General features: G+C 37.0%; 13 protein-coding genes across 13 annotated transcripts; 6 read left to right on the top strand and 7 right to left on the bottom strand.

Annotated features, from left to right (window-relative positions):
• Positions 1-335: 335 nt before the first annotated feature.
• On the top strand, positions 336-1349 carry C9374_000480 (uncharacterized protein; the record flags this gene model as incomplete). Its single annotated transcript, XM_044694479.1, has 1 exon — positions 336-1349. One exon carries the CDS (start codon positions 336-338, stop codon positions 1347-1349), a length of 1014 nt encoding a protein of 337 aa, XP_044552308.1.
• Positions 1350-1656: 307 nt separating this feature from the next.
• C9374_000479 (uncharacterized protein) lies at positions 1657-2013 on the bottom strand (the record flags this gene model as incomplete). Its single annotated transcript, XM_044694467.1, has 1 exon — positions 1657-2013. The coding sequence occupies one exon, from the start codon at positions 2011-2013 to the stop codon at positions 1657-1659; it is 357 nt and encodes a 118-aa protein (XP_044552307.1).
• Positions 2014-2191: 178 nt separating this feature from the next.
• C9374_000478 (uncharacterized protein) lies at positions 2192-3682 on the bottom strand (the record flags this gene model as incomplete). Its single annotated transcript, XM_044694456.1, has 1 exon — positions 2192-3682. One exon carries the CDS (start codon positions 3680-3682, stop codon positions 2192-2194), a length of 1491 nt encoding a protein of 496 aa, XP_044552306.1.
• Positions 3683-4068: 386 nt separating this feature from the next.
• C9374_000477 (uncharacterized protein) lies at positions 4069-5070 on the top strand (the record flags this gene model as incomplete). Its single annotated transcript, XM_044694445.1, has 1 exon — positions 4069-5070. One exon carries the CDS (start codon positions 4069-4071, stop codon positions 5068-5070), a length of 1002 nt encoding a protein of 333 aa, XP_044552305.1.
• A 313-nt stretch (positions 5071-5383) lies between these two features.
• Positions 5384-7666, top strand: C9374_000476 (uncharacterized protein; the record flags this gene model as incomplete). The annotated part of the gene is made up of 1 exon (XM_044694434.1): positions 5384-7666. One exon carries the CDS (start codon positions 5384-5386, stop codon positions 7664-7666), a length of 2283 nt encoding a protein of 760 aa, XP_044552304.1.
• Positions 7667-7769: 103 nt separating this feature from the next.
• C9374_000475 (uncharacterized protein) lies at positions 7770-8567 on the top strand (the record flags this gene model as incomplete). Its single annotated transcript, XM_044694423.1, has 1 exon — positions 7770-8567. The coding sequence occupies one exon, from the start codon at positions 7770-7772 to the stop codon at positions 8565-8567; it is 798 nt and encodes a 265-aa protein (XP_044552303.1).
• Positions 8568-8702: 135 nt separating this feature from the next.
• Positions 8703-10157, top strand: C9374_000474 (uncharacterized protein; the record flags this gene model as incomplete). Its single annotated transcript, XM_044694412.1, has 1 exon — positions 8703-10157. The coding sequence occupies one exon, from the start codon at positions 8703-8705 to the stop codon at positions 10155-10157; it is 1455 nt and encodes a 484-aa protein (XP_044552302.1).
• Positions 10158-10292: 135 nt separating this feature from the next.
• C9374_000473 (uncharacterized protein) lies at positions 10293-10907 on the bottom strand (the record flags this gene model as incomplete). Its single annotated transcript, XM_044694401.1, has 1 exon — positions 10293-10907. The coding sequence occupies one exon, from the start codon at positions 10905-10907 to the stop codon at positions 10293-10295; it is 615 nt and encodes a 204-aa protein (XP_044552301.1).
• A 159-nt stretch (positions 10908-11066) lies between these two features.
• C9374_000472 (uncharacterized protein) lies at positions 11067-12236 on the top strand (the record flags this gene model as incomplete). Its single annotated transcript, XM_044694390.1, has 1 exon — positions 11067-12236. One exon carries the CDS (start codon positions 11067-11069, stop codon positions 12234-12236), a length of 1170 nt encoding a protein of 389 aa, XP_044552300.1.
• Positions 12237-12278: 42 nt separating this feature from the next.
• Positions 12279-16463, bottom strand: C9374_000471 (uncharacterized protein; the record flags this gene model as incomplete). Its single annotated transcript, XM_044694379.1, has 5 exons — positions 12279-14583; positions 14676-14903; positions 14954-15330; positions 15392-15679; positions 15756-16463. 5 exons carry the CDS (start codon positions 16461-16463, stop codon positions 12279-12281), a joined length of 3906 nt encoding a protein of 1301 aa, XP_044552299.1.
• Positions 16464-17022: 559 nt separating this feature from the next.
• C9374_000470 (uncharacterized protein) lies at positions 17023-18132 on the bottom strand (the record flags this gene model as incomplete). Its single annotated transcript, XM_044694368.1, has 5 exons — positions 17023-17220; positions 17273-17295; positions 17354-17423; positions 17484-17585; positions 17743-18132. 5 exons carry the CDS (start codon positions 18130-18132, stop codon positions 17023-17025), a joined length of 783 nt encoding a protein of 260 aa, XP_044552298.1.
• Positions 18133-18352: 220 nt separating this feature from the next.
• On the bottom strand, positions 18353-20437 carry C9374_000469 (uncharacterized protein; the record flags this gene model as incomplete). The annotated part of the gene is made up of 1 exon (XM_044694356.1): positions 18353-20437. The coding sequence occupies one exon, from the start codon at positions 20435-20437 to the stop codon at positions 18353-18355; it is 2085 nt and encodes a 694-aa protein (XP_044552297.1).
• A 184-nt stretch (positions 20438-20621) lies between these two features.
• Positions 20622-24717, bottom strand: C9374_000468 (uncharacterized protein; the record flags this gene model as incomplete). The annotated part of the gene is made up of 3 exons (XM_044694345.1): positions 20622-22562; positions 22628-22632; positions 22689-24717. The coding sequence occupies 3 exons, from the start codon at positions 24715-24717 to the stop codon at positions 20622-20624; spliced, it is 3975 nt and encodes a 1324-aa protein (XP_044552296.1).
• Between the last annotated feature and the right edge of the window lie 42 nt (positions 24718-24759).

Raw genomic sequence — 24759 nt, 5'->3', positions numbered from 1 at the left:
TGAAGGCAACGACACCATTTTGTACTCTCACATTCGTCTCTGATAACTTAACTGTCAGAGATACAAAAAAGAACCGAGGAAGAACTTTCATGACTTCTCTTCGCATCAAAATATCAACGAGTTGTATTGAGGAACGTTTAGAAAGCGCCAAACCATCTTCTCCCACATCAACTGCTGAAGAACAAACATCGTACCACCAAAAGAAGATTAAGGTTCGTTGAGAGAAACAGGGTTCCCCACATTCTTTTGGGATGGTTATTCTCAGAGAAACATAAAGCAGCAAAAAATAGTTCCTTGTTAGATGCGTCTTGCACACGATCATCATTCATTCCGACATGCCATCAACAAATGAGAGCAAGTCCAACGAACGACGACAAACCACAGAGAGAAGACTTCATTCTCTTCTTTCTCATCTTCAGCTGCTCGGAATGACTTCTCCGTTTTTCAGACATGCATCCAACGCTGTTCAGTACGCAACGAATGATTCAAATAATAATAGAAATGTAACGAGTCCAAACACTCCTCAATCCAAATCTCGGATACCCGAAACGAAATCGTCATCATCAAGAAAACAAGAAGGAAAGATTATTTTCAATTCTAGTTTGAACACACAAGATGCCAACAAGCCGAACTCTCTCGAAAACTTGTACCGAAACTTGAGACCTCATGCCTTTCAATCATCGCAAACTGCTCCTCCAAATAACAGAGAGGAACAACTCAACAAAACTCTCCAACAAATGGCTGTGCAATCGACCAAATCAAGAATTGGAGGTTCCGATGTCTTGTTGCAATTCTCTCCTCTGGTTACAGGACAAGTCAGACACTCACAAGTGACCTACATTTCTCCTCACTCGGCATCGGAATCAGCAGATTCAACTTCGTTGCAAGCTGGTGTTTTGTTGGTGGCTTCAACACGGGCAGATGTGAGAAGAGCTTTTATTGAGAGGCTATGCCAAGCAGCTGTTGAAAGATCTGCACTTGTGTACTCGATTGCCACACAGGGAGGAGTCAATGTTTCAACAGATGGTGTCTACAAGTTGTCTACTCATCCAACTCTCTCGAGAAGAGCGATTCTGAACGCACTGCTGAGACACGGAGCTCATTTACTGGTGTTTGGAACAATCAGTACACGAGACGATGTCATGTCTTTGATGGATGCTGCTTACACAGGTTACCATTGTGTCGCTGAAATTTATGGAGAATCTGCTCATGATGTGTTATCGAGGTTGGAGGCTATTGGAGTAGACGTTTCCATGTTGCCCCAAAACTTGAGAATTGTGGTTCCAGCCATTCCGAGCACAACAGTGGCTGCTGGATCAACAACATCACCAGAGCAATCCAATGGATGAGTTGGCTTGTGAATCAAGCTTAAAACGCTGTGGAATTGTTGGTAAGACTAAACTTCCTTCGATGGTCATTATTAATTTCAAACCAAATAATAATTATTCAAGTAGAAGAATTTATTAATGGTGGAATTACTCACCATCATCATACTACGCATACGATGATGATGACGAAATACAATAAAGGAGGAGAGAATTAGGGGATGAGGGTGGTGATGAACAAAATGCTCTCTACTATTATTACTCTGGAGCGAAACGATAGGTATTCCGCACAACGCTTGTTGTTATATTCATGATGATGTAATTAAATAATTTAGAAACCGTGAATCTTTAGATTTTCCTTCGTTACGATTTCTTCTTCGAGAAGGAATTCAGAAATGTTATCACGTTGGTCTCCAGAAACTTGGATGACTTTTCCAGCCTTCTCATCTTCCACAATTGTTCCGTTGCAACAGAATTTGTGCTTGACGGCACTAATAAATTTCTTGAATTTAAAGTTGCGAGGTAAACCTTCTACAATGGTAACACACTTTCTACCATTACGCTTTTGTACTCGGATGTGGACGAATTGTTGTTCACTCACTCCAGTACCAGTTGAGAGCTGATTAGAATCGGCACTGTCTCTGAAAGGATCAAATGTTTGAAAGTTTTGAATTTCTAGTCCGGACATGATGATGTTGAATATTTTTTTGAATTATTTGTTTTATTTTTGTTTTTCAATTTGAAAATTTATTGGTTGGCATTGGGTTCAACCTAAACCTGTACAAAAGAATTAGTATTGCGGATTACAGCCATGTCCACGTCCAGAATGAATAGATGTACCATCTATCCAGATCGTGATATCGTTGTTAATTCAGAAACTTTAGTTTGATAGCCTCAAAAAGAGTCAATTCTGGATATTCTCTCTTTTCTTTTGGAAATTCCAATAACACATAGGAAAGTAGCTCTCCAAGTGTTACAGACCGTTCAACAATTGCTGGAACCACTTTGCTATTAAATTCTTCTTCAATTTTAGCATCATCTGGTGAAAACGTATGAATATAAATCAAAGGGCGATCACAAATGGTTGCTGCCATCCAACTCTGAATCACTTTCAAATACTTGTCATTTCCAAACATACCACACCCCCAAAATCCTGATGCCACTGGTATCGTGTCATTCATTTTTGAGAGCACAGAAGGATCAGTGTAAGGCTGTAAAATATTCTTCGAAGAGTGCATTGCAAATCCACACACAGCTTTGAGCAAGTCTCTTGTGATGTAGTCTTTTTGGAATTGCATTCGTCCCATTCCTTGCAAAGCATCCATTGCAATGAGTTGATTGCTTTTAACATTTTCAATTACTAAGGGTTGTTTGTCTTCATAATCTTCAAAAGACATGTTTCGAATGTAACCCTTAATGTTGGAGTATCTTCTCCAACCCACCATTCGAATCGTCTCGTTGGGTTGCATTTGAGGACAAACCAATATTGAAATAAATAATTCAGGAATTTCAGCAAACATGATTTCCTCTTGTGCAACCGCTCCAGATAACACATGACCACCAATCATGCAATTAGCAAAATCAACCATGAGAGTGTCTAAATTGTCTTGAATTTTTCCAGAGACAAATTTGAGAGGAATCATGGTTCTTGGATCGTTTAGTAATGAATTTTCCACACCATTCATTTGTAACACTCTTCTTTCTATAATCATGATTTCATTGAGGACAGCTTCTCCCTGAGAAGAAATTTCCAATTGGCAATGCTTGTCAAAGTAATTGATGAGTGATGTGAGGAAGGTAGAGCTTGCAACACTCAAAAACAGGCCAAATTCAAAATCATGACATTTTGGATGCTGCATGCCTTTTCTCTTATGAAACAAGCACAAAAAAGCACAACTTAAAATAGACCGCATTTGTCTACGCGTTAAACTCAATTCGCATGCTTTTGAAATTTCTAAAATTGGTAAATAACCTTCAGGAATTAATTCTTGAACTTGCAAAGCCCATTTCACAATACTTGGAAAGATTGTTGTACAAAATTTCTGTTCTCCTTTACCATCACCACCCTTCTTGAAAAGAAATGAAATGTTATGAAAATGATAATCCGTTGAACTTTCTAACTCTTCTTCATATTGATTGGTTTTCTCGAGATCTTTGTCTTCTTTGAATTGATGAGATGTGGTTCGGACCTCTTGATCCAATTCCTTTACGATCCGAACAAAATCATTGATCGAATGTATTTGAGACTTGTTGGTAGCGAAGGGTGTCAAATAGTGACGGATCACTTGCCACTCCTTCTCAAAGAAATGTGGTAGAGGTAGGAAAGATGCTGAAGAACCGATTTGTGGTTGAGACATTTTTAATTTTGAAAAGTTTAAAAGTTCACAAGTTCGTCACAAAATTAACTACGTTGCGTTGATTCACAACAACAAAACAACTTATTCGGAGAGCACACCAGTTTCTCAATGCTACTGAATTTTGAAGGTTTAAAAGTTCGTCTTACAGCAGAGGTTTGTTTTCGTGAAGATCTGAACGCTGAAGAATTTATAGTAAGGAAATTTCAAAAAACAGGCTACTTGCTTGTTTTGAGCAACTCCTGCTAATGGAACGGGATGAATCCAATAAACAGAAGGAAAGTATGAAGAAAGGTTTGTTCTATTAATGCGTTTTGAATATCCAAGGTTTCCTAACCGTTTGTTAACCAAACTGAGGAGCCCTTGTACCAAGGTTTGGAAGGAAAAAAATGGAAGTTTACGAAATACTCTTGGCTCTCCCCAAAGAAATTGTTTTTGAAATAATTTGCATGGCCATGCCCGATGATACATTTTCCAAATATTATTTATTGCATTGTGTGATTCGTAAGAGTGATTCATTGGAAATGGGCGGTATTATGGAGGAGGATGAAGAACCTTTGAACTTGCCCTTCTCTCGGAGAGATTTAATGAACGGAGAATATGTGGAGAGATTGTTGGATTGCTTCCATTATTTTGATCCAATCTTACAACAACATAACAAGCCTTCAAAACAAGTAACAAAGTTGTTTTCAATCTTGGAGGAGTCCATTGCGTATTGCTATCAGCACGACACGAAGGTTCAGGAAAAGCTCCAAACTCTGAATCATACAAAATATAGTTCTTGTGTTTTCACGAAATTCACATTTCCTGTGCTTAGATCCAATACAGATTCACACAAGCTGTTGAAAAAGCTGAAGTATATTATTCTTACAGCAGGAATGGAGTTGGTTCGTGTACTGTCGACAAATGTTAAGGCTTCTGAGACAGCGAAACGATTCACTTCTCCAAACGCTCAGCCTACTATTGATTATCTTGTTGAGCTGTTAAGCAAATCAGAAAACGGCAAAAACGAATCCAAAGTGCCCTCCTCAAAGCCAAAAAAAACCAAAGCTAAAGCAAGTGACCCAGTTGCCTCCATTGATACTAGCATTTGTCACTATTGTCTAAGAAATAAGGCAAGGTCAGACATACCAGATTTGTGGTTTGAGGGGATGTCCACCAAGTCAGTATGTGTGACTTGTGGTATTGGAAAAAAAGTATTTGATACTCTCTCAAGATCACAGGTCATTTCACTCACGCGTGTAAAAACTCCGTCCAATGTTTTCTCGCATACCTGCTTTGGATACAACTCAAAACAGCACTTTTTGAAAAGAGAAGTCATGATTTATTTGAATGAACAAAAGGAGAGTACAAGTGCAGAGCCTCGCATCAAGAAAGTGAAAACTCAGTAATGGAGTTGAAGATGTGTTTATCCCAATCAGTTAATGAAAGCTTGAAAAACTTCATTGATTTCAACGATATTCTAAAGCCTCACTTCGTTGTGAGACTCTTGATTGTGAATTGAATCTTCAGTAAATTTCACTTTTTGAGAGCAACGGGAAAGAGTTGTAATCAAAAAAAATTCACGATTGGTCTCCGAAAGCATTCCGCAGTTGTTGGTGTTTTATTCATTGGCATCATCATTGAGAATCATCAAGTCTCCTTCTTTTTGAGATCATTAACACATTGAAATTTTGATTTACATATTGTTTTGATTTTATGGAAATGTTGAATACGTCTTCTTCACCATCTACACCTTCCGTGGTGTTGCAACCAGGCCAATCCCATGAAAACGACAAGGCCGAGGTTGTTCTATTACATGAGCCTGGTTTGGAAGCCTTGTTAGGCTCTCTTCATGCCTCAGGCTCGCTTTTTGAAAAACCAGTAAATTTGCATATGGCAAGAAAGAATCATCAAGGATTCAAAGAAGCTCTCCGAAGACATGGAGTGAAAGTGATGGATGTGAGAGATATTTTAGCAATGAATTGTGAGCACTCTTTGAAATGCCGAGTTGAATTGGAGGAATTAGCATTGAAATGCATGAAATATGTTTGCAGTGATGGAAATGATGACGATGACCAATCCACGACTGAGTTTGAGGACTTGACTCAAGTTCAAAAGTATCTTTTAACAGATGATTACAAACGTGAATGTCTATCAACAATGGGAGTTAAAGATTTGATTGACATCATTCTATTAGGCCCAACTGTGCGTCTCGTTCCATCTTCCATTAACACTCCAATGCGTTTGGAAAGACTTGGTATGAGACCACTCCTCAACTTGACTTTCACACGTGACCAACAAATTGTTACCAATAGAGGACTTGTCATTTGTCGTATGGGAAGCTGGCAAAGACATCAAGAAACAAAAATTTTGAAATTCTGCTTTGAAAAACTAGGTTATGAAATTTTGGGTGAAATTCAAGAGCCTGGTATCATTGAAGGAGGTGATTTTTTAGTTGGAGGTTCAGACATTTGTTATATTGGTGAGGGTTTGAGAACCAATCCTGATGCTATTCGTCAAATGTTGGACAATGATTGGTTTGGAACGCGACGTGTTGCCGTTGTGCACGATTATTTTGACTGTGACCAACAAAGAATGCACTTGGACACATTCTTTAACATTTGTTCGCACAATTGCTGCGTCATGCTCGAAACAGTAATGGGAGAAGAATCACCAATTAGAAGAGTTGTTACTGAATACACCAAGAATGGAAATGGCAAATATGAAGTCACTCGTTTCAATGTGGAATTCTCTAAATTTATCAGAGAAGAGGGTTATCACATCATTCCAGTGACTGAAAAACAACAAGAACAATATGGTATCAACTTTTTGAATATTGGAGGTGGAGTATGCATTACCATGGATGAATCAACAAGTAGAAAAATGTTGCAACATCCACACTTTGATGGAGAAATTGATCTCATTGATTACTCTGGTATGACCACCATGTACGGCTCTTTGCACTGCTCTTCTCAAGTGATTCAAAGAAAAAAGCTTGCTGTCAACGAGTTCAGAAACACACCTTTGAAAATTCAGTCACAACCATACATGACTCAATGTAGAGAGTTTGAAAATCAGTCCTCCAACAATGTTTTGATTGTTGTACCAAGTTATCATGCTGTTCACACCAATGTTACTAAGGCTCTTTCAGCTGCCAAGCATGAGCTCATCTCATCCAATGACATTAGCAGAATTAAGGAACAACATAGACACATCCTTGCTGACATCCACAGACAATTGATCAAGCATGGAGTGAATAGCATTGTTTTCACTCAAAGACCAGATATTCCTGGTGATTCTACTGCTCACTTCCCAACTCACAACATTTCATCGCATGCCAACAATATCATCCTTTATTATAAGGAGGCTGAACGTTCCGATAGAATGGATAAATTGGCCAAGAATTTGAACATGTTCTACAGAGAAAAAGCAACGATTCAAAAGAACGTTGAGGATCAAACTACGTTGGACTTTATCCAAGGAACTGCAAGTTTAGTCTTTGATAGAATTCACAAGAGAGCATTCTATGTCATTTCAATGAGCACTATTGACACTTCAAAGATTGAAGAGTTTGTCAAGTCATTGGGCTACAAGGAATTTATTCCATTCGCCAAAGAACGATTCACTAAGGGAACTCTTGATATTTTGGATTATACCAATTCGCATCTCTTCATTGGTACCAAATTTGTGGTCATGTGCCGAGACGAATTTGAAAATGAGGATGATTATCAATTATTACAAAGTTATTTCACAGACAGAGTTGTCATTTCCATTTCCAAAGAACAACGTATGTGCAATTGCATCAATGGCCTCATTGAACTTAAAAGCAATGATGGAAGACTTGTTTTATTTGCTTCTAAATTGGCTATGAATGTCTTTAAAGATGAGCAAATTGAAAAGATTAGATCTTGTGTTGATGAAATTGCAGTTGTTGAGTTGAATATTCTGGAATCCAAGTACCACGTGTCGTTGAACAACCTCATTGCCCCACTCTTTTTTGAATAGGTCTGCAAGATCTGGAAAGAATAAAACACAAGTAACTTTGAACTTGATGATGTGAGTTGGACGAACCAAGTTCATAACATGGTGACAGTCCAACCCATAAAAAATGTTATCACGACTCTTTAATCTCAAGAAGACAACACCGTCATCGAACAAAGATGCTGCCAACCATACAACCTCACAAACATCCTTTCCATTTCCAAAAGAGATCGTTCTAACTATTTCACAATTTTTATTATTGCCTGATTTGTTTCATTTCGGAATGACATGCTCATTTACTCTAAAATTGTTATTCAATCAAACTCCACAAATAGTCATTCAACGACTCAAAGAAAAGGAAAAGAAACAGAAAAAACAAAATCTTTCGCTTGTATTAAAAGAAAATTCCATCATTGAACTTTACAAAAAACAAGATGAAGAATGCAAGACTAAATCAAAGGTCAATGATGAAAATTTTGAATTTGTTCAAAACATGATTTGGAAGAATTTAGTGAAACATTACTTTATTCGTTTTTCTTCAAGCGGTGTCAAAAACTGGATGCATGTATTACGAAGAAGGATTATCTATTTGATGGATCATGATCGACCAAAACTTCCCCTTGTGACTTCCATTCATCGTCAAGAGGAAGAATTGTTAATCTCTCGATTGGATGATTTCAAACAGTTAACTCCATGTTCCAGTGATTTGGATTTCATTGAGAAGTGCGACCATTTATACAACTGTCCATTGCATTTGTCATCGATTGAAACTCGAACTTATGTTGATTCTGTATATTGTCACGAGTGTGATCGTCAGATTGGTTTGGCAAGAACACCCATGGACTTTACCTTATCTTACATGTCATTGGCAATCCTCACTCAGAAACCAGTAACTGTACCACCAAAACCAGCTGCCAAGAAGTAAATGGGTGTGATGACCATCTCATGGCTAACTAGGATAAAGGTGTTTGCACTTGTGTATTTTAAAATTATGATCACCATGGTCCTCCTCGAAAAGGAAATGAATGGCATTGGTGTTGTACAACAACTCATAAAAAAAATGTTTGAAAATCCAATCACTCTGGTCATGCTCGGACCAACCATGAGTGGTAAAACGGAAGCAGTAAAAATCATTCGCTACTATAATTCGCAAATCATGTTTCGGACATCCAGCTCTGCAATCAAAAAAGAATCCGAGTGTGTGGTTCGATATGATCAATGGTCTGGACAAAGCTATCGCGATAAAGAGTTGTATTACTCACGTTTGAGAGAATCCTATCAAGAACCAACCATGCATATGGATTATTTAAATTTTGTATATTTACCTCCCAATGGAGAGAAAGTAGTGCAAATTGTGGATATTGGTGGACATGAAAAATTAATGAAGAATGCTTCGAGTGGGATTTCATTAAGCGAAAATTCTGCAGCATTGATCGTTGTTTCAGTAGATTCCATCAATTTTCAAGGAAATCAAAAAACATTGCATGACCATTTAATGTTCGCTCGAGTGAATGGGATTAAACAAGTAGCAGTGTGTGTAAATATGATGGATACGAAGGATTTTTGTGAAGAGGAATTTTGTCAAGTGACAGAACGAATTTTGAAGCCTGCTTTAAAAAATATTTTGGGAATTAAGAATTTGTCGGAAGTGCCAATGATACCCACAAGCTTGGTGCTTGAAGAAAATGTAATGAAAAATTCAGACAAGATGCCTTGGTACAAAGGTGAACCTTTGTTAAGTGTTGTTGATTCGTTGACAACTCCATCTTGTCAGCAATGGAAAAAGTATGCACCACTACGGCTTTCTGTCATTGACTCGTACAGAATTAGTGGTATTGGGACAGTATTGATTGGTCAGCTTCATACAGGAATTTTACAACCTGATACGATGGTCAAAGTTCCAACGCTGAAAGGAACAAGCCAAGACTTGCTGGTAAAGTATATTGAAATAGATCACAAAACAGTCCCAAACGCATTTCCTGGATCGGTGATTGGAATTCATGTATCGCAGTTGCCTGTGAGTAGCTGCAGAAGAGGTTTAGTGTTAAGCGACCCCAAGAACCATCCAGCAGCTTTTACACTATTCTTTGAAGCGAAAATTAAGATCTTAGATTGCCCAAATATTATTAAGGAAGGATTCACACCAATGGTGGATTGTGGTTTGGCTCATGTGGCCTGTAGATTTGAAAAACTAATGTATACCATTGATGCTACAACACGTAGAGTGGCTTCATATCATCCTTCATTCCTTAACAAGAATGATTTAGCTGTTGTGAGATTACGTCCCATAAAGAAGAGATTTCTACTAGAAAGATATAACGATTTCCCTTGCTTGGGAAGAATAACAGTACGGGACAATAACAAAATTGTAGCAATTGGAACAGTTACCAGGATTGTTAGAGAAGGAGACGATCATAATTTACCAACGTTGTACAATTTTTCCAAGTACGGTAACTATGTTATGGGTACATCAACGAGTTCACTAAGAGATATTTCTATCACATGCCAACATTAATAAAAGATCTAAAACTAATTTTACATACATAGACCACCATTCAATTCGAGAGCTCAATCAATTCAGACCTCTTGATAACAATTTTGGCATTATCTTCGACTGTTAGTTATGACAACATGATTGCACTTGAGATAATTACACCTGTCTAAGATAATCTTTGAAATGAAGGGCGACAAATTTACAAATTCTCTTCATGTTTTCGTTACTGTCCAAATAAATCGCTCCAATGATGGCTTCCAAAGTATCAGCCAACACCTTTGGGTTTTCACGAACTCCATTGATCTCCTCTCCTTTTCCAATAAGTAAATATTTCCCTAGTTCTAGATTGCTTGCAATTGTTGCAAGAGTAACATTGTTTACACAATATTTCAATTTGTCGTTTAATTCTCGTTCATGGTCTTGAGGGTTGTTTATGAATTGAATTCTGGCTATGGCTAATTCTAACACTCGATCTCCAATAAATTCTAACCTTTGATGTGCTGTTCCATCCAGTGAGCTGCTACCACTGCTTTCCAAAATGAAAGAACGCCTCATCAGTGCTTGCAGTAAAAAGGTCCGATTATTAAATTTATATACCAATCGTTTTTGAATATTCAGTATTGATGTGCTTAAATTGCTATTATTTATAAATGTGCTTTTTTCCAAGTCATGTGATGATGATGGCGGTACAATCAATGATGCTGAGGCTTGTTTGTTGCGAGCACACTTTGTGGTCAATTCTAAAATTTTTAAAAGTTCCTTTTTCTTCATTTTTTTTTAATTACGAAATTCAAAAAAATGTCAATCATCCCTCCACCTCCCTTGTTATCATCCACTCCGAATCCCAATAAGAGGGCCAAAAGATTTACATTGAATCATTCCCTACACACGAAGGAAAATATTTTAAAAGAGCCTCGTAAACGAATTCAAATGGTTCCGCATCTACATTACAATTTGAATCGACAATTTACCCTGATCACAATCATGGATGAATATAATGAAATCACCAAGAGTCCAACATTGGTTGCTTTTGGAGGTTCACATACCATGGATCATACGATTTATTATTTGGATTTGGAACCAAAATTATCGGATGAAAACTCTTCATTGTACGAATGGAAAGAACTGACAACAGTGACCAAGAATATCAATGGAGAATATTTCCAGCTCAACAGGTTGGATTATTACAATGCCAGTATGATTTATTCTCGCAAATTGCAACAATTAATTATATTCGAAGGATCTACTAATGGTATTTATTCTCTTTGTCTGAAAACAAAAACTTGGGCAAAAGCATTGGAATTAAATTTTGTGGGATGGCCCATCTACCACGCACATTTTTTAAAATTATGTGATGAACACTCGAACCATGCATTGTTGGTTTCCAGATTTACTGATTATTCCAACTTTAATTTAATGATTGGAATGATTGACTTGGACGATCTTTGTGCCACAATTCACACTCCTCAAAAATCTGTCACTTTTTTGAAACCACCCAAGGTCTGTAAGAGAAATAGCGTAACTCCAAATTATGTCGTTCCCTTGCGGCATAAACAGCAACTTGTTATTTTTGATACGAATGAGAAATCGGTAATAACTACGTCGTTATCAAATCAAGATGAGAAGACTCAGCGTTGTGATTGCATGACACCAAATTGTAATCGTTTGGTTGCGTGTGTACTCCCAACGGATGGACTTTCTGTGGTGCCATCACAGGAAGACGAAGATTTACACGGTACACAACTTTTAGTGTCTTTTATTAGAGATAAGCAACATTGTTTATATGAATATCATTCAAAAAAAGAAACGTTCACACGGTTGATACACAATCCATTACCTATTCAATTAGAACATCACATTTTCTTTCAACCAGTTCTTTGTACCTACAGAAATAGAAGGAAAGAAAGATGTGCAATTTTCATGCCTAACCTGGACATTTTATTCAAAATCAAATTGGATTACGAAAAACCAGAATGTGCATTTCCTTACTTGAGAAAACAGTTATTGACACTTTTTGGAGAAAATTTTGATATCGCTTTACATGCAAGCATGAGGAAAGATCTTATTACAATTGTTTGTCAAAATCACTACTTACATTAACGATAACAAGAAGACTTTATTTGGAAACATCAATTTGAAAAGTTAGAGCTTTCTAATCCCAAGAGGATCATAATCAGGATTCAGTGGCACACCACATGTGGCAACTTGTCCCCACTTTTTCACTTCCGAAGATGTGATGAATCTTCCTGTTGAATCTGCCAATGGTTCTCCTATGAATCGAATATTATCAATAATCATTTCTTTTGTTTTTGCCTTTTCTTCCAAGATGAACATAATTCTGTGAATATTTTGAACGGTTGAAAGAAATCCCAAGTCAGCAACAGGAATTCTCAATCTAGTCATACGAAGCTCATCAATTTTGTACAATTGGAAATACTCATCCTTCATGGAAACTCTAGAGAACTCGAGGATCTTACCTGAAGTTTCATTCAAGTAATAGAAGTGTAATCTCAAATCAGGAATTCCTGTATTATTGGTTGACTTGATGAAGAATTCCAAATACTTGTAAATGGATGAGTCGACATTGAATCTATTAGTTCCAATTTTGTTAATAACCGCATTTCCCTTTCTCAATCTCAAATGGATGGCAGATGAACCACACGTAGCTGCTTGAGTATAATTGAGGTTGAAAATGGTTGAGATGTCTCCTGGATAAGTGTACTGGCCACTTGACCATTCCAAAACGAAACTCGAATAATCCTGATACACATACAATACTTGAGAAGCAACTTTTAACTTGGGAGGATCACATGGCTTGGCAATAGAATGAAGAGATGGTAATTTACATGTTGACGTACCAGTAGAGCTACAATAGAGTTGAGCTCTTAAATGACCTTCTGGATTTTGTGTCGTTGTCACTTTGACAAACATCAGACCCTTCAATAAGGCATTCCATTCTTCCACGGACAAATTCACACCAAAACGTGCAGGTGTGTAGGTTGCAAAGCGATTGATGGGAGTGACCACCGAGTAGACCTCCTGTCCGGCCTGTCCAACGCCTATTTCAATGGATTTGAGAATTTCTGGCTCAACATTGTGATGGACTACAAATTCTAATTTGTGCTCGGCATAATCCAAAAAGGCAAAGACAGTTCCTTGAGCAGCAGCTGAAGAAGGAGCTAATGGTCCTGAAGCTTGCTCCTGTTGACATTTCTCCAAGCGTCCTACAAACACATCTTCCTTCAAATAGGTTTTGTACAATGTCTTGGCATTGGCTGGATTACCAAATTTAGTTGGAGCACAATTATTATTTGGACATTTGGCATCCACTGAAATGACTCCACCAGAATAGAAATCACCAAATGCACCAAAATATTCTCTATATCCAATTCTCGAATAGTAATTTTGTACCTTCAAAAACAAGTGTTCAGTGGTCGAGTCATAATAGTAATACGATTTTGCGTCACTCATGACAGTCGCCAATGAAGAAGCACGTGTCATGTTGGTTTCCACTCCATTCTGTGTGAATTGCACCTCAAACACAGTACTTGGTGGATATTGAACTGCCAACAGGATCCAATCTCCAACGACACTCGAATCTAATTGGAATTTCAATGAATTTGGTGTTGGAGTATCATAATTCCAACGAATACTATACAAACCACGAGTCATGAGGTTGGATTGAAGGAAAAAGGAACCTCCTGCATAACCTCCTTTCACTTGACTGACACGAGAGCCATCTCTCAACATGTCATGAACCACCATTCTTACTGAGCGATCATACACGTTCAGTAATTCTTTGTGTTGAACACCATCTCGACCAGTGACATTCATTGCAGTTGGATTGGGATTCGTCACTCGTAACTGAGCATAACCTTCTCCAAAAAGTGGACATACATGGGCATTCCAATCACGGACTCCAATACACTTGTCGAATAACATGATACTTTCATTGGCTACAATCCAACCTCCAGGTAAGAGTCCTGTTGTGGAGCCATCGACATCCATGAATGCAATTCCTTTATGGTTATCATAGGGAGCTGGATTTGGGAATAGAATCACCTCATTGGCATTGATATATTTGAGTGATTTGTATCGATTACGAGTTTGATGCTTGAAATTGTTGTGAAGACCTGACAAGGCACCTCCATAGCTAAATTCAGTGGTTGTGAAATTAACGAAAGTAACATTGATCAAATAATTTGGACCACCATTGTCATAGGTTTGAAAACCTGAAATGATGTCACGATTCGTGGTGATAGGATTGAGGAAGGGTCGTGTTCGATTTCCTTTATCCACAGTGGGTCTGAATGTGTATTCACCAACGTTGTCGGATTCACCCACCATGATACTGTCCTCAATGAGAGTTGGTCCAGATGGAGGAGTATTTGCTGCGACACGATTATCACTCAAATACAAGCTATGGAATCTGAGAGTACCTCTTGCCCTGTGTTGTGAAAATTATTAATATTGTTGACAACAACATGTCACCAATTCCAACCATGTCATGAACATTGAGATTCTCACAAACAAACTTACCATACTCCCCAAACTCTGTTCTTATATGCAAGGAAATTAGTATACAGAGCGCTACCAGAAGAAGGAGAATAACCCGCTTGCTCTGAAGTACCATCTGCTCTTTGCATATCATCAATGTGGAGACCATTTCCTCCTGAACTATGAGCCACGTTTTGATCAAATGGTTTAGGAGGTGCTGATCTTGGATTGATCGATCCAGGTGCATATCTTTTTGCGCTCAAACCAGTTCTGTATGTGAAATCTGTCAGAAATTGTCACTTACGAATCAAACTACTTACGGGAAGGTTGGCATGGCGAACCAAAAACCAAATTTACCTCCAACAGCATGATTACCAATGAAAGTATTATTTGGATTGGTTATCCAAAAGACACTCACATCTGAATCGGAAGGAATCAAAATTCTATCTGTGAGTTCTTTAGCGACAGGTTTTGCACGAATTCCCAAATTGGAAATGAATTCGTTTCCAACTTCAGAACCATCTTCCAAAAAGTAAGCATGTCCATACGCATCAAAACAAACATTGTTCTGAATGGAAACGTAATTGGTATCATGCACGGCAATACATCTCTGATAACTATGATGAATGGAGCAATGTTTGACAAAATAGTCAGTTCCAAGTGGAGATTTTGCAGCCTTATTTCCGAGCAAGTGGAACTAGGTTTTAGAAATTTCAGAATTATCAAAATAGTGCATCCGATTGAACACTACAACTTACATGCAATGAATATCTTCCCATCATACCTTGTTGGCCGAAACGACGAATCTCGAGTCCCTGAACTTTGAACGATTCCACTAAACGAATAATCATGTGACCACCAAATTGTGAAACCTCACTGGATTCATCTCCTTGGAACACAATTTTACGACTCAACAAACCAACTTCAGCACTCATTTTGGCATGAACAGAACCATATCTTCCGTTACTGGCATAATGGAAATAATTGAGAGGTGCGTTCAAGACGAGAGTTTTTCCACCATTGAGAATTTGTGCAATTTTCCTTTCCTTCGGTTTTCAATGTTAGAAATTTCACATGCATCTAGTTCAATAACAAAACCACCACAACAACAACAACACTTACCTCACTCTGATCAGGGAGTGGAACACCAGCGGCCCACTTCAACGATTCATTCTTCACTTGTGCTTTATCATAGACTTCTCCAAAATCAGTACTTGCCACAACGACCGAATCACCAACACTCCATCCAGAGACTGCTTGTTTCAAATCAATAGTTTTAGATCCCTTATTGACAGATTTTGCAAGTTGAGTCCATGAACGAGGTGTTGAAGTCACTTGTCCAAAAATCTCAACTCTAGAACCTGACAAGAATGCAATTCCCTTACTTCCTAATTTGGAACCATCAAAAGGATCTAAACCCAAATCATGGACAGAAGCATCCACACGAGGACCAAAGAACGTAATGACAATCTTGGAAGTAATAGGACATGTTGAACTACCCATGATAAACTTTGCTCCAGATTCCACACGAATGAATGACACATTGAGATTTAAGTTCACATTATCAAAGATCAATGAACCTCCAGATTGAATAGTAATGGAGCGAAGTCGCACACTTGGAGATGCATTCAAAAGAACCGATTGTTGTGAAATGACAACATTTCCATTCAAAACATTGGCACCTGCGAGCGTGTGAAAAGGAATCAAACCAGTGGCTTGATGAGGACATGTCTGTGCATGCACAAAAGACATGCTCATCATTAATAGCGAGAGGAGAATCAATGCTAACAACCACCATCGCGCAACGAATGGAGAACTTGAGTTCAACATTTTGAGTGTTGATGTTTTTTTGAGAATGATGTAAAAGTGTTGGTAGCTTGTTGCAAGTTAAAAAGATTTTACATGCCAAGCTACCTGTCAATAAATAGCACGAGATTTTGGAAGATTAGGTAAGGTCTTGTCACCAAACAGTAAAGTGCTAATGGAAGTGAGCAGATTTGACTGAATTTTGATTCTTGGAATACACATGTTTGTAGAGAGTGAGATTGTTAAATCATGATGATAATCACGAGGAAAAGAGATTCTCTCGGGCGAAGAAAAAATTTTTGGCTGCTCAACTAACAAGGTCTGGACCAACATAACATGAAAGAGTTTCAAAACAATTCCTATTAAACACATTTTCAAAAACTACACAACTCTACTAGACATAATTGCGAATGCAAATAACATGATACTGTTTTCGCAGCTGCCTTGTCCGAAATTTTATTGTAAAGATTTACGGTTCTTTATAATTTCAATAGGACTTGCCACATCAAAACCTTTTTTCACCTTCAATAACATTTAGTTGAAATTTCTGTCACTTTCTCAATTGTATTTCAATCGTTTGATACTATTTGCGCTTTTTCATTGGATAAAAAGAAGCTTGTTGAAATGGTGATTCTGCATCAGCCATCACTTGATTTTCACTTCTCTTTAAGGCTTCGTTTCTTCTCGAATTCAAATACTTGTCATGATCATACTGTTTTACATAATCAGCAATTGTGACACTCCCTTGCCGAATGGCATATTCAACAGCTGTTTCTCCGTGCTGAAAATATTTTTCAAATAGTATGAAATATTTCGAAATGAAATGTACATACACCATTTTTACATTCCTTGTCAACTGCACAATCATGTGTTGTATTAATTTTGACACAAAATCACGTCTTTTACAAACCTACCCTTTCCAGAATGCAATAATAATTTTACCATTTCAAGATCTTTCTTTTCAATGGCTAAATGGAGGGCTGACTATTAAATAGTTGTTTTGGATCTTGAGTGATTCCAATTAATTCGAAAGCTAAAACTTACAGAATCCTTATCCCAACTCATGGTTGTGACATCTGCTCCTGCATCTAACAAATAGGAAACTATATCCAAATGACCGTTTGAAATGGCTTTCATTAGAGGTGTCTTGCATGAGCATGTGAGTTTTTACAATTTTAATACAACAATGAAATACAAACATTCTAAAATTGTTTCAATTATGAATTTCAATAAATAAAAATTTTCAAAGATCAAATATAAATTTCAATTTAAATAATAATTTTTGATCATCGAAAACACATACTCCATAAATACTTTTCGGATCATGTGCATTAAAATCCACTCGTCCCGTACTCACACATCTTTTCACCTCTTCCAAATCTCCACTCCGACAAGCCATCATCAATGATAATAGAATGTCCATATCTGTTTGTTGTTGTTGAAGGGTTGTCTGTGGTTCCGTGGATCTAGCCAAAGAAGATGATTCTGCAACACTGGCTTGATCTTGTCTTGTTTCATTCAAATTTCCGTTCATTAATGGTTGTGGATTGGAAGTTGCCATTGATAATAAATTCATGGCAGTTTCGGAATCTTCGGGAGTGATGGTGTTGATGTTATTCATGAAGGATTGTGGTTGTGACTGCTGATTTGGATCTTGCAGCATGTTGGATTGAGGTGTTGTTGTTTGAAACATTTTTTGTTGTACTACATTGCATTTAATCAATTTGCAAATGAAGAAGTGCCAAAAACGACGGGAGTTTAATTTCCACTCCACCTGTTCACCCTTCAACTTGAACATTGAAATGACAATATTTAAATAATACTACTCGAAATTACGAAAATTTCCATCCTATTTACAATTTACCATTTTCATCTTAAACCTGGAGGAGCTATGGTTGCGTTAGTTTGGTTTGTCATTGTTGTTTGATTATAATATTGTTGGTTGGGATGAATAGAGGAAATTGAGGATTCAACAAATATTGAGGATATGGTGGGTATTGAGGAAACAGAGGTTGCTGCAAAGGTGGAAGGAATGCAGGTATAGTTACCATCTTCACTGATAAAGTTTGATTTGGTGTTGTTGAACAAGTCGCAGATTGAGAAGGTTGATTTGGTGTTGATTTTGTTGTTCTTCCTCTTTTCTTTGGCTGGTTAGGGTTGTACCTATCGAAAATCCAATTGGTATTGGAAGTGTTTGGAGTACTATTTGGATATGATGAATGTTGATTTGTGTTGGATGATTCAGGTGAAACAGACTCATTCGGAAGTGTAATATTTCTAATAGACTGATTCTTTGTAGTATTGGTGGCAGAAAGTGCTATCGATGGTGTGTTTGAAATGTTTGAAAATGTAATTTTCTTTTTCTTGGACTTGTCATTATTTACAAGTTGCAACTCACTGAATGGATTGGCTCTCTTTTTGACATTATTGATAGTATTGTCAGGAGGTAGCGCTCGAATTGAAGTCAATTTCTTTTCTTTGTTAGCAATTTCAATATTCATTATCTCACATTCAAGTTCTTGCAGAATATTCACTGATCTTTTTAGTTCAGGTCTGCTTGCAAATTTTACATGTAAACGAGAATGAAATATTTCAGCGTGAGTATTTGTCAAATCTAAATCTTGTATTCTTGACTTGAATGCAAGAGCCCAAATGTTTGGAGCAAATAGTGCATTAGTGGACGAGTCTCCAAACCAAGTTCTAACAAGATACCTCCACAGCTTTTCACCTGCAACACTTCTCCATGTTGCTAAAAATTCCTCCTTTTTGATGTTGAACATTTGTTCAGTCATTATAGTTCGTGCAAGGAATTTTAGTTCTGATTTAAAGGTCTTACGAAGTTCTCTATTTCGTAGTGGATTGTGTGCAGGTAATTCTCTTTTTATCCATCTTGACACTGCTTGCCAGAGATGGAATTGACATCCCACAATTTCTACATCTGGGAAAATAATTCTAAGAGCGTTGTGCATCGCTTGATCAAAATCACAAGCAATAAATAATTTTCGAACTTGCAATAATTCAGGTACAAGGAAGTTTGCAATCACCATCCACAAGTATGTATCGAATGTTTCTGACTTTTCTTGTGCGAAAATGAATAAAACAGGAACAGCAGCATCCTTTCCCTTTTTCCTCACATGAATGGTAATCATTTGTTCGCAACCTTTAGGACACACGTCAAAAGTTCCATCAATATAAATTTGATCTTCCTCAGTCACTTCTTTTAAGATATTAATTTGATAGTTAGATCCATAAATAAGAAGGAAATGTGGAAAACCTTGTACCCATCTTACAAACTGATCTTGAGATTTTGTACATGATAAATCTTGTCTGATGTACAAATCTTGTAAACATTCAATCCGTTCAGTGTAGAATTTCTTTTTCATTTCTTTAACATCCTCTTTGGTGATGATCAATCGATGATCTCTCAGTTCTTCTTTTGATAGCTTGTTGTTTAAATTTTCTGCAATTTGTTGACTTGATCTTATATTTGTGTTTGCTTTGATGTATTCAAATAATTCCTTTCTTCTTTCCTCCGAAATCTTTTGAGGTTGACTTTTTTCAATATGAGGTGGAGCATGATCACTGTGTGATGCAACATGTATAAATGTATCAATATCAGGATAATATCTTATTCGAGCAGCACATTTTCTAGATTTATAAAAATTGCACTTGTAGGTAATGCAGTGCGCAAATGTTTTGTGCTTGCTGTAGAAATAATTATTAAATCTCAATTGTTGTTGATTCGTTGTTACTTTGTGAACACTTTCTCTCGGAATGATATATTCATTTTCTTTCAAGTTGATCATTTTACCATCCATTTGTAAATAATTATCTCCTTCTACAATTGATGGCTTAGAATTACATACATCAGTGAGCAAACCAAGCTTATCAAATTCATCTTCGGAGTTTGTATCATGTGCTTCTTCTTCAAAAACAGGATCGATTTCGACCGTGTCGTCGTATTCCATTGTTGTTGGGGTGATTGTATTGTGTAACATGTTGTTGTTGAATTTTTTTTTGTGTGGAATGTTTCGAAATCACATTCCTTGTTTTGATATTTATAATCCGAAAATAGATCATTTCAAAGTGTTGGTTGAAAGGTGGTTGGAAATTGAATTCCCAAAAGCACCCATACTCGATCAAGAACATATTATTGAGAGAAGTCGTGATTTATGTATTACATTAAAATTGAAGAATACTTGGAATTTCTTCATTCACCTTTTTCACATTCTTTGTTAAAAGTTTGAATTGATTTGTGTAATATCGATACTTTTCCTCATCACTCATATAAATAGTGGCCAATGAATAATAAGCCGAAGCACAATTCGAATCAATATAAATGGCTTGTTTAAAATCAAGTTCTGCATTAATTCGATCTCCCATTTCCAAATAAGTATTTGCTCGTAAAATATAACAATTGGTACTTCGTGGATCGAGTGAAATACATTGTGTGAAATCAGTGAGGGCCTTTTGTTTGTCACCAAGGAAATTCTTATAGAGTAGACCTCTATTGTAAATGGCAAAGAAATAACCTTCTACGAGTTCAATACATCGATTGTAACATTCTTCAGATTTTGCTGGAAAATCGATTCGATATAAAAATCCCATATTGAAATAAGCCTTGTAGAAATTAGGATCAATTTCGAGACATTTTTTGTAATCTTCCATGGCCTTGTTTAAATATTCATTCATCTTTTCCTTTTGTGGTAATGGTTCGGTTTGTTCGAGAAGGAACAAGTATCGTTGTGCATAGATATTACCTCGTAAAAAGTAAGCCATTAAAGATTTCTTTTCAGACTTCTTGATCGATTCTGTAAAATATTTCTCTGCATCGATGGGTCGATTTAAATCCAAATACAGTAATCCTAATTGAACATAGGCATTGAAGCTATCCATTTCTAAAATGTGACGTAATAATTTCTGAAATCCATAGGGATCTGCCATAGCAGGATTAATTTCGAGACATTTCATAAAATCTCTTTCTGCCAATCGATACAATGGTTCATCCTGATGATTCACATATTCAAGAATGGCTCGAATGGATTCTTGTCGATCTTCCAAATCCGTAGAGGCTTCATTTTCATCCACCAATGTTTTGGTCTTGGATGACGTCATCGAGAGAGCTTCACTATGTCTCACCGATCCTGTCTGAGCAGCCAATAACAAACTCTCTGATCGAATATGAATGGCTTGTTTGCTATTTCGTGGGTAAAATGAAATTCTCTCATTTTCAGCTGCGAGTCCATAAATTATTTTACGGAGTGCTGAAATGTTTCGAGTGATGGCAAAATTATTACATGTCTTGATATTGTCTCCCAAACTGTTTAAAATGTCAGTAAGAGGTTGAATGTCCATACAGGAAAAGATGGAATTCTTTTTGTAAAAGTATTGAGCCAGAGAAGATTCTTTGATGGTACCACTTGTTGTCGTGATGTTGCTAGGGGTATGACTCGTCGATGTAGCACTACTATTGCTAGTAATAGTTGAGATGGAATCTGTCACTGGTCGTTCTCCTTTTCCAAATAAGAGATGGAATTTAAATTTGTATTGAAATAGAATTCCTCTCAGTAAATAAGCATCGGCACAATATTGATTCATTTCTGTGAGTTTTTGTAAATCTTTGAATGCTAAATTGGCATACTTGATATAACGTAATTCATCTCCTTTTTTCTCTAAAATTGAATTTCCAGCTGTTACATATAATAATGCTCGAAATAGATATGAATTAATATTGGCATATTGTGGATTCAATTTGATACTCTTGCTAAAGTCAGCGACTGCATTGACAAGATCACCAATTTTATGGTAAAACAGTCCTCGATAAAAGAATGCTTTAAAATCTTTGGGTGACCGTCGAATGATCAAGTGATAGAATTCTTCAGAGATGTCTTTTCGTTGATTGTAGGATTTGAGAGTTCCTGGTTTGAAATCATTGATTGAAACTGTGGAACAAAGAATTTTCAAAAAGTTTTCAAATCGTTGTCCATATTTGAATGGCTTTTCAACAGAGACTCGTTCTTTGGTTGCATTTCGAATTTTCGCTTTGAGAGATTGTACACCATTTTTCATCATCTTTTCCACTTGTTTTCTATTGTTAAATTTTTGAAGAATGTCAATAATTCCCTGTTCAAGTTATTGTCAACATGTTGTGAAATGATTGGCATAATCATGATCTATTCATTACTTACAAAAACTAGAGTAATAATGATGAGAATATTCAATATTGTACTGAGCTATTCAATTACTTACAGTAAACTTCCTTTCCGTCACTAGAAGCACATGTATTTCTTTGCCATCCACTAAATGAGGTATCTGTTGGCTGTGGCAATCGAAGTCGTGAAATAATTTTTGACTCTTCTTCCGTTCGTTGACTATGGTTATGAACACCCAACAGTAATGAATAATCCATAATGTCATTCTCTTGTAAGAATCTCACATCGCTTTCAAGTCTTCGAAAAAAATTAAGCTTTAAATCGAGATTGAGTTTGATATCTCCTTGTTGAATATCCTTGTCTTTCAAGATGGGAGATTTCTTTTTTCGTTCACTTTCTGTGGCAACTCTTCCAGCTGTACTTCCTTTCAGATCATATTTTCTATGAATGGTGAGAGGTGTGAAAAATATATTGTTCATGACTATAAATCTGTACTTGTTCTGATTACGAAGTGTCACTTCGAACAATAAATAAAAATTACTCAGCAATGTATATGGATTCTTTTGGATGTGTTTGTGATAGTGTGGTAGTAATTCAAGAGATGTCGATAACTCTTCCTCGGTCACTGATTTTAACAAGTAACTCGTGGATGATGTGAAAAAGAAGAAGGCTCCACTTTTTCCAGGGGTACCCACTCGTGAATAAGATCCACAGTGACATCCCATTTGTTTTTTAAAATCCCATTCAGAGACTCGAAATAATTGTCTTAAATGTTGAAAGACTGTTGGGCAGAATAGCTTAAATTCTGCTCCAATGTCTCTGAAAATGTACACTTCATCTGTATCATATTCAAATTCAAAATTAGAATCTTCAATCTTTTTCAAATTCGAGTCTCCACCATCACGTGTCTCATCGAGTGAAATTTTGTGTAATAATCGATCCGTTCCTCTATTAATCACTTTCATGAGCTCAAAATCTTTATCTGTCGCTGTCACTTCCTCTCCAATTTTGTTTTGTGAATTTTTGATTAATTCTTGCATATTGGCCATATAAATGTCAGCTCGATTTTCTTTTTTCAACATGGAATCCAATCGTTTTTTAAATGAAGCTCCTCGACTGGATCGTGCCGTGTGATTATTATTACTACTACTACTACTACTACTCATACTACTCATATTACTCGTTATGGTCGTGCCTCTCTCAGTAGTCACAAATCGATCCGTATCAAAACCAGTACTTTCAATTCGAGTTGTGAGTCCTACATTAATTTTGGGAACTTTAAAAACTCTCTTTTTTGAGAGTAACTCGTCTCGAGAGGAGTGTTCGTCTTCAACCATTGAATCAGAAATGGAGTTCAAATGAGTAGGATCATTCTCAACAGTATAGTCATTGTTACTATTCAATACAGATGAAGAATCTTGTTGATCTTTTAATACTGATGAGGTGCCACTCGTTGATGTGGCGTTTTCCGTATGATTATTCATGACATGCTTGGATGATTCATTAGATTCATGACATTCTTGAGATCCATTCAATGTTGGAGAGCTTGTCGTCAATGCAAATCTTCTTCGTGGCGAAACATGATGAGAAACCTTTGTGTCCATTGTTGTTGAAGAAGAAGATTCCACAACTTGTCCTCTTTCTTCATGGTTGCGAGTCAATAATAATGGATCGCTCACACTGGTCGAGTTGGAAAATGATAAATTGTGGTGTTGTGGGATCCCTGTTGTGTTGTGAGAAGAGGATGTTGATAATGATTGCGGAGAAAATGTTGTTGTTGTCGAGTGAGAAAATGATCCATGAGTGTGTTTGGTGTGAGATGAAAGAGGTAGTAACGATGAGGAATGGTCATCAGTAGCGTCATGAGGATGATTATGGATCATGAGGATGTGATGGTCTGAAGAGGTTTTTCGATGATGATGTTGATTCCATGTGGTGGAGTTGGAGGGATCACCTTCCACGATCGTGGAGACATCATTGGGAACACTGTCAGAATGATTGGATGGAGTGGAGTTTCCTTCGTGTCGTCTCTCTCTTTTGTATCTTCGATTTCTGTCAGTAATCAACGTAGAGGTCGATAATTCGGAGGACAAGGTCGATTTGTTGTTGTCATTGTTGCACATCATTTCCGAGATTTATTTGGCTGCTGCTGATGATCAGCATTCGAG

The sequence above is a fragment of the Naegleria lovaniensis genome (assembly GCF_003324165.1).
Source record: "Naegleria lovaniensis strain ATCC 30569 chromosome Unknown tig010, whole genome shotgun sequence".
NCBI classification, from domain to species: domain Eukaryota; phylum Heterolobosea; class Eutetramitea; order Acrasida; family Naegleriidae; genus Naegleria; species Naegleria lovaniensis.
Note: the sequence above shows the minus strand (reverse complement) of the source record. Positions and strands in the feature narration are given on the sequence as shown.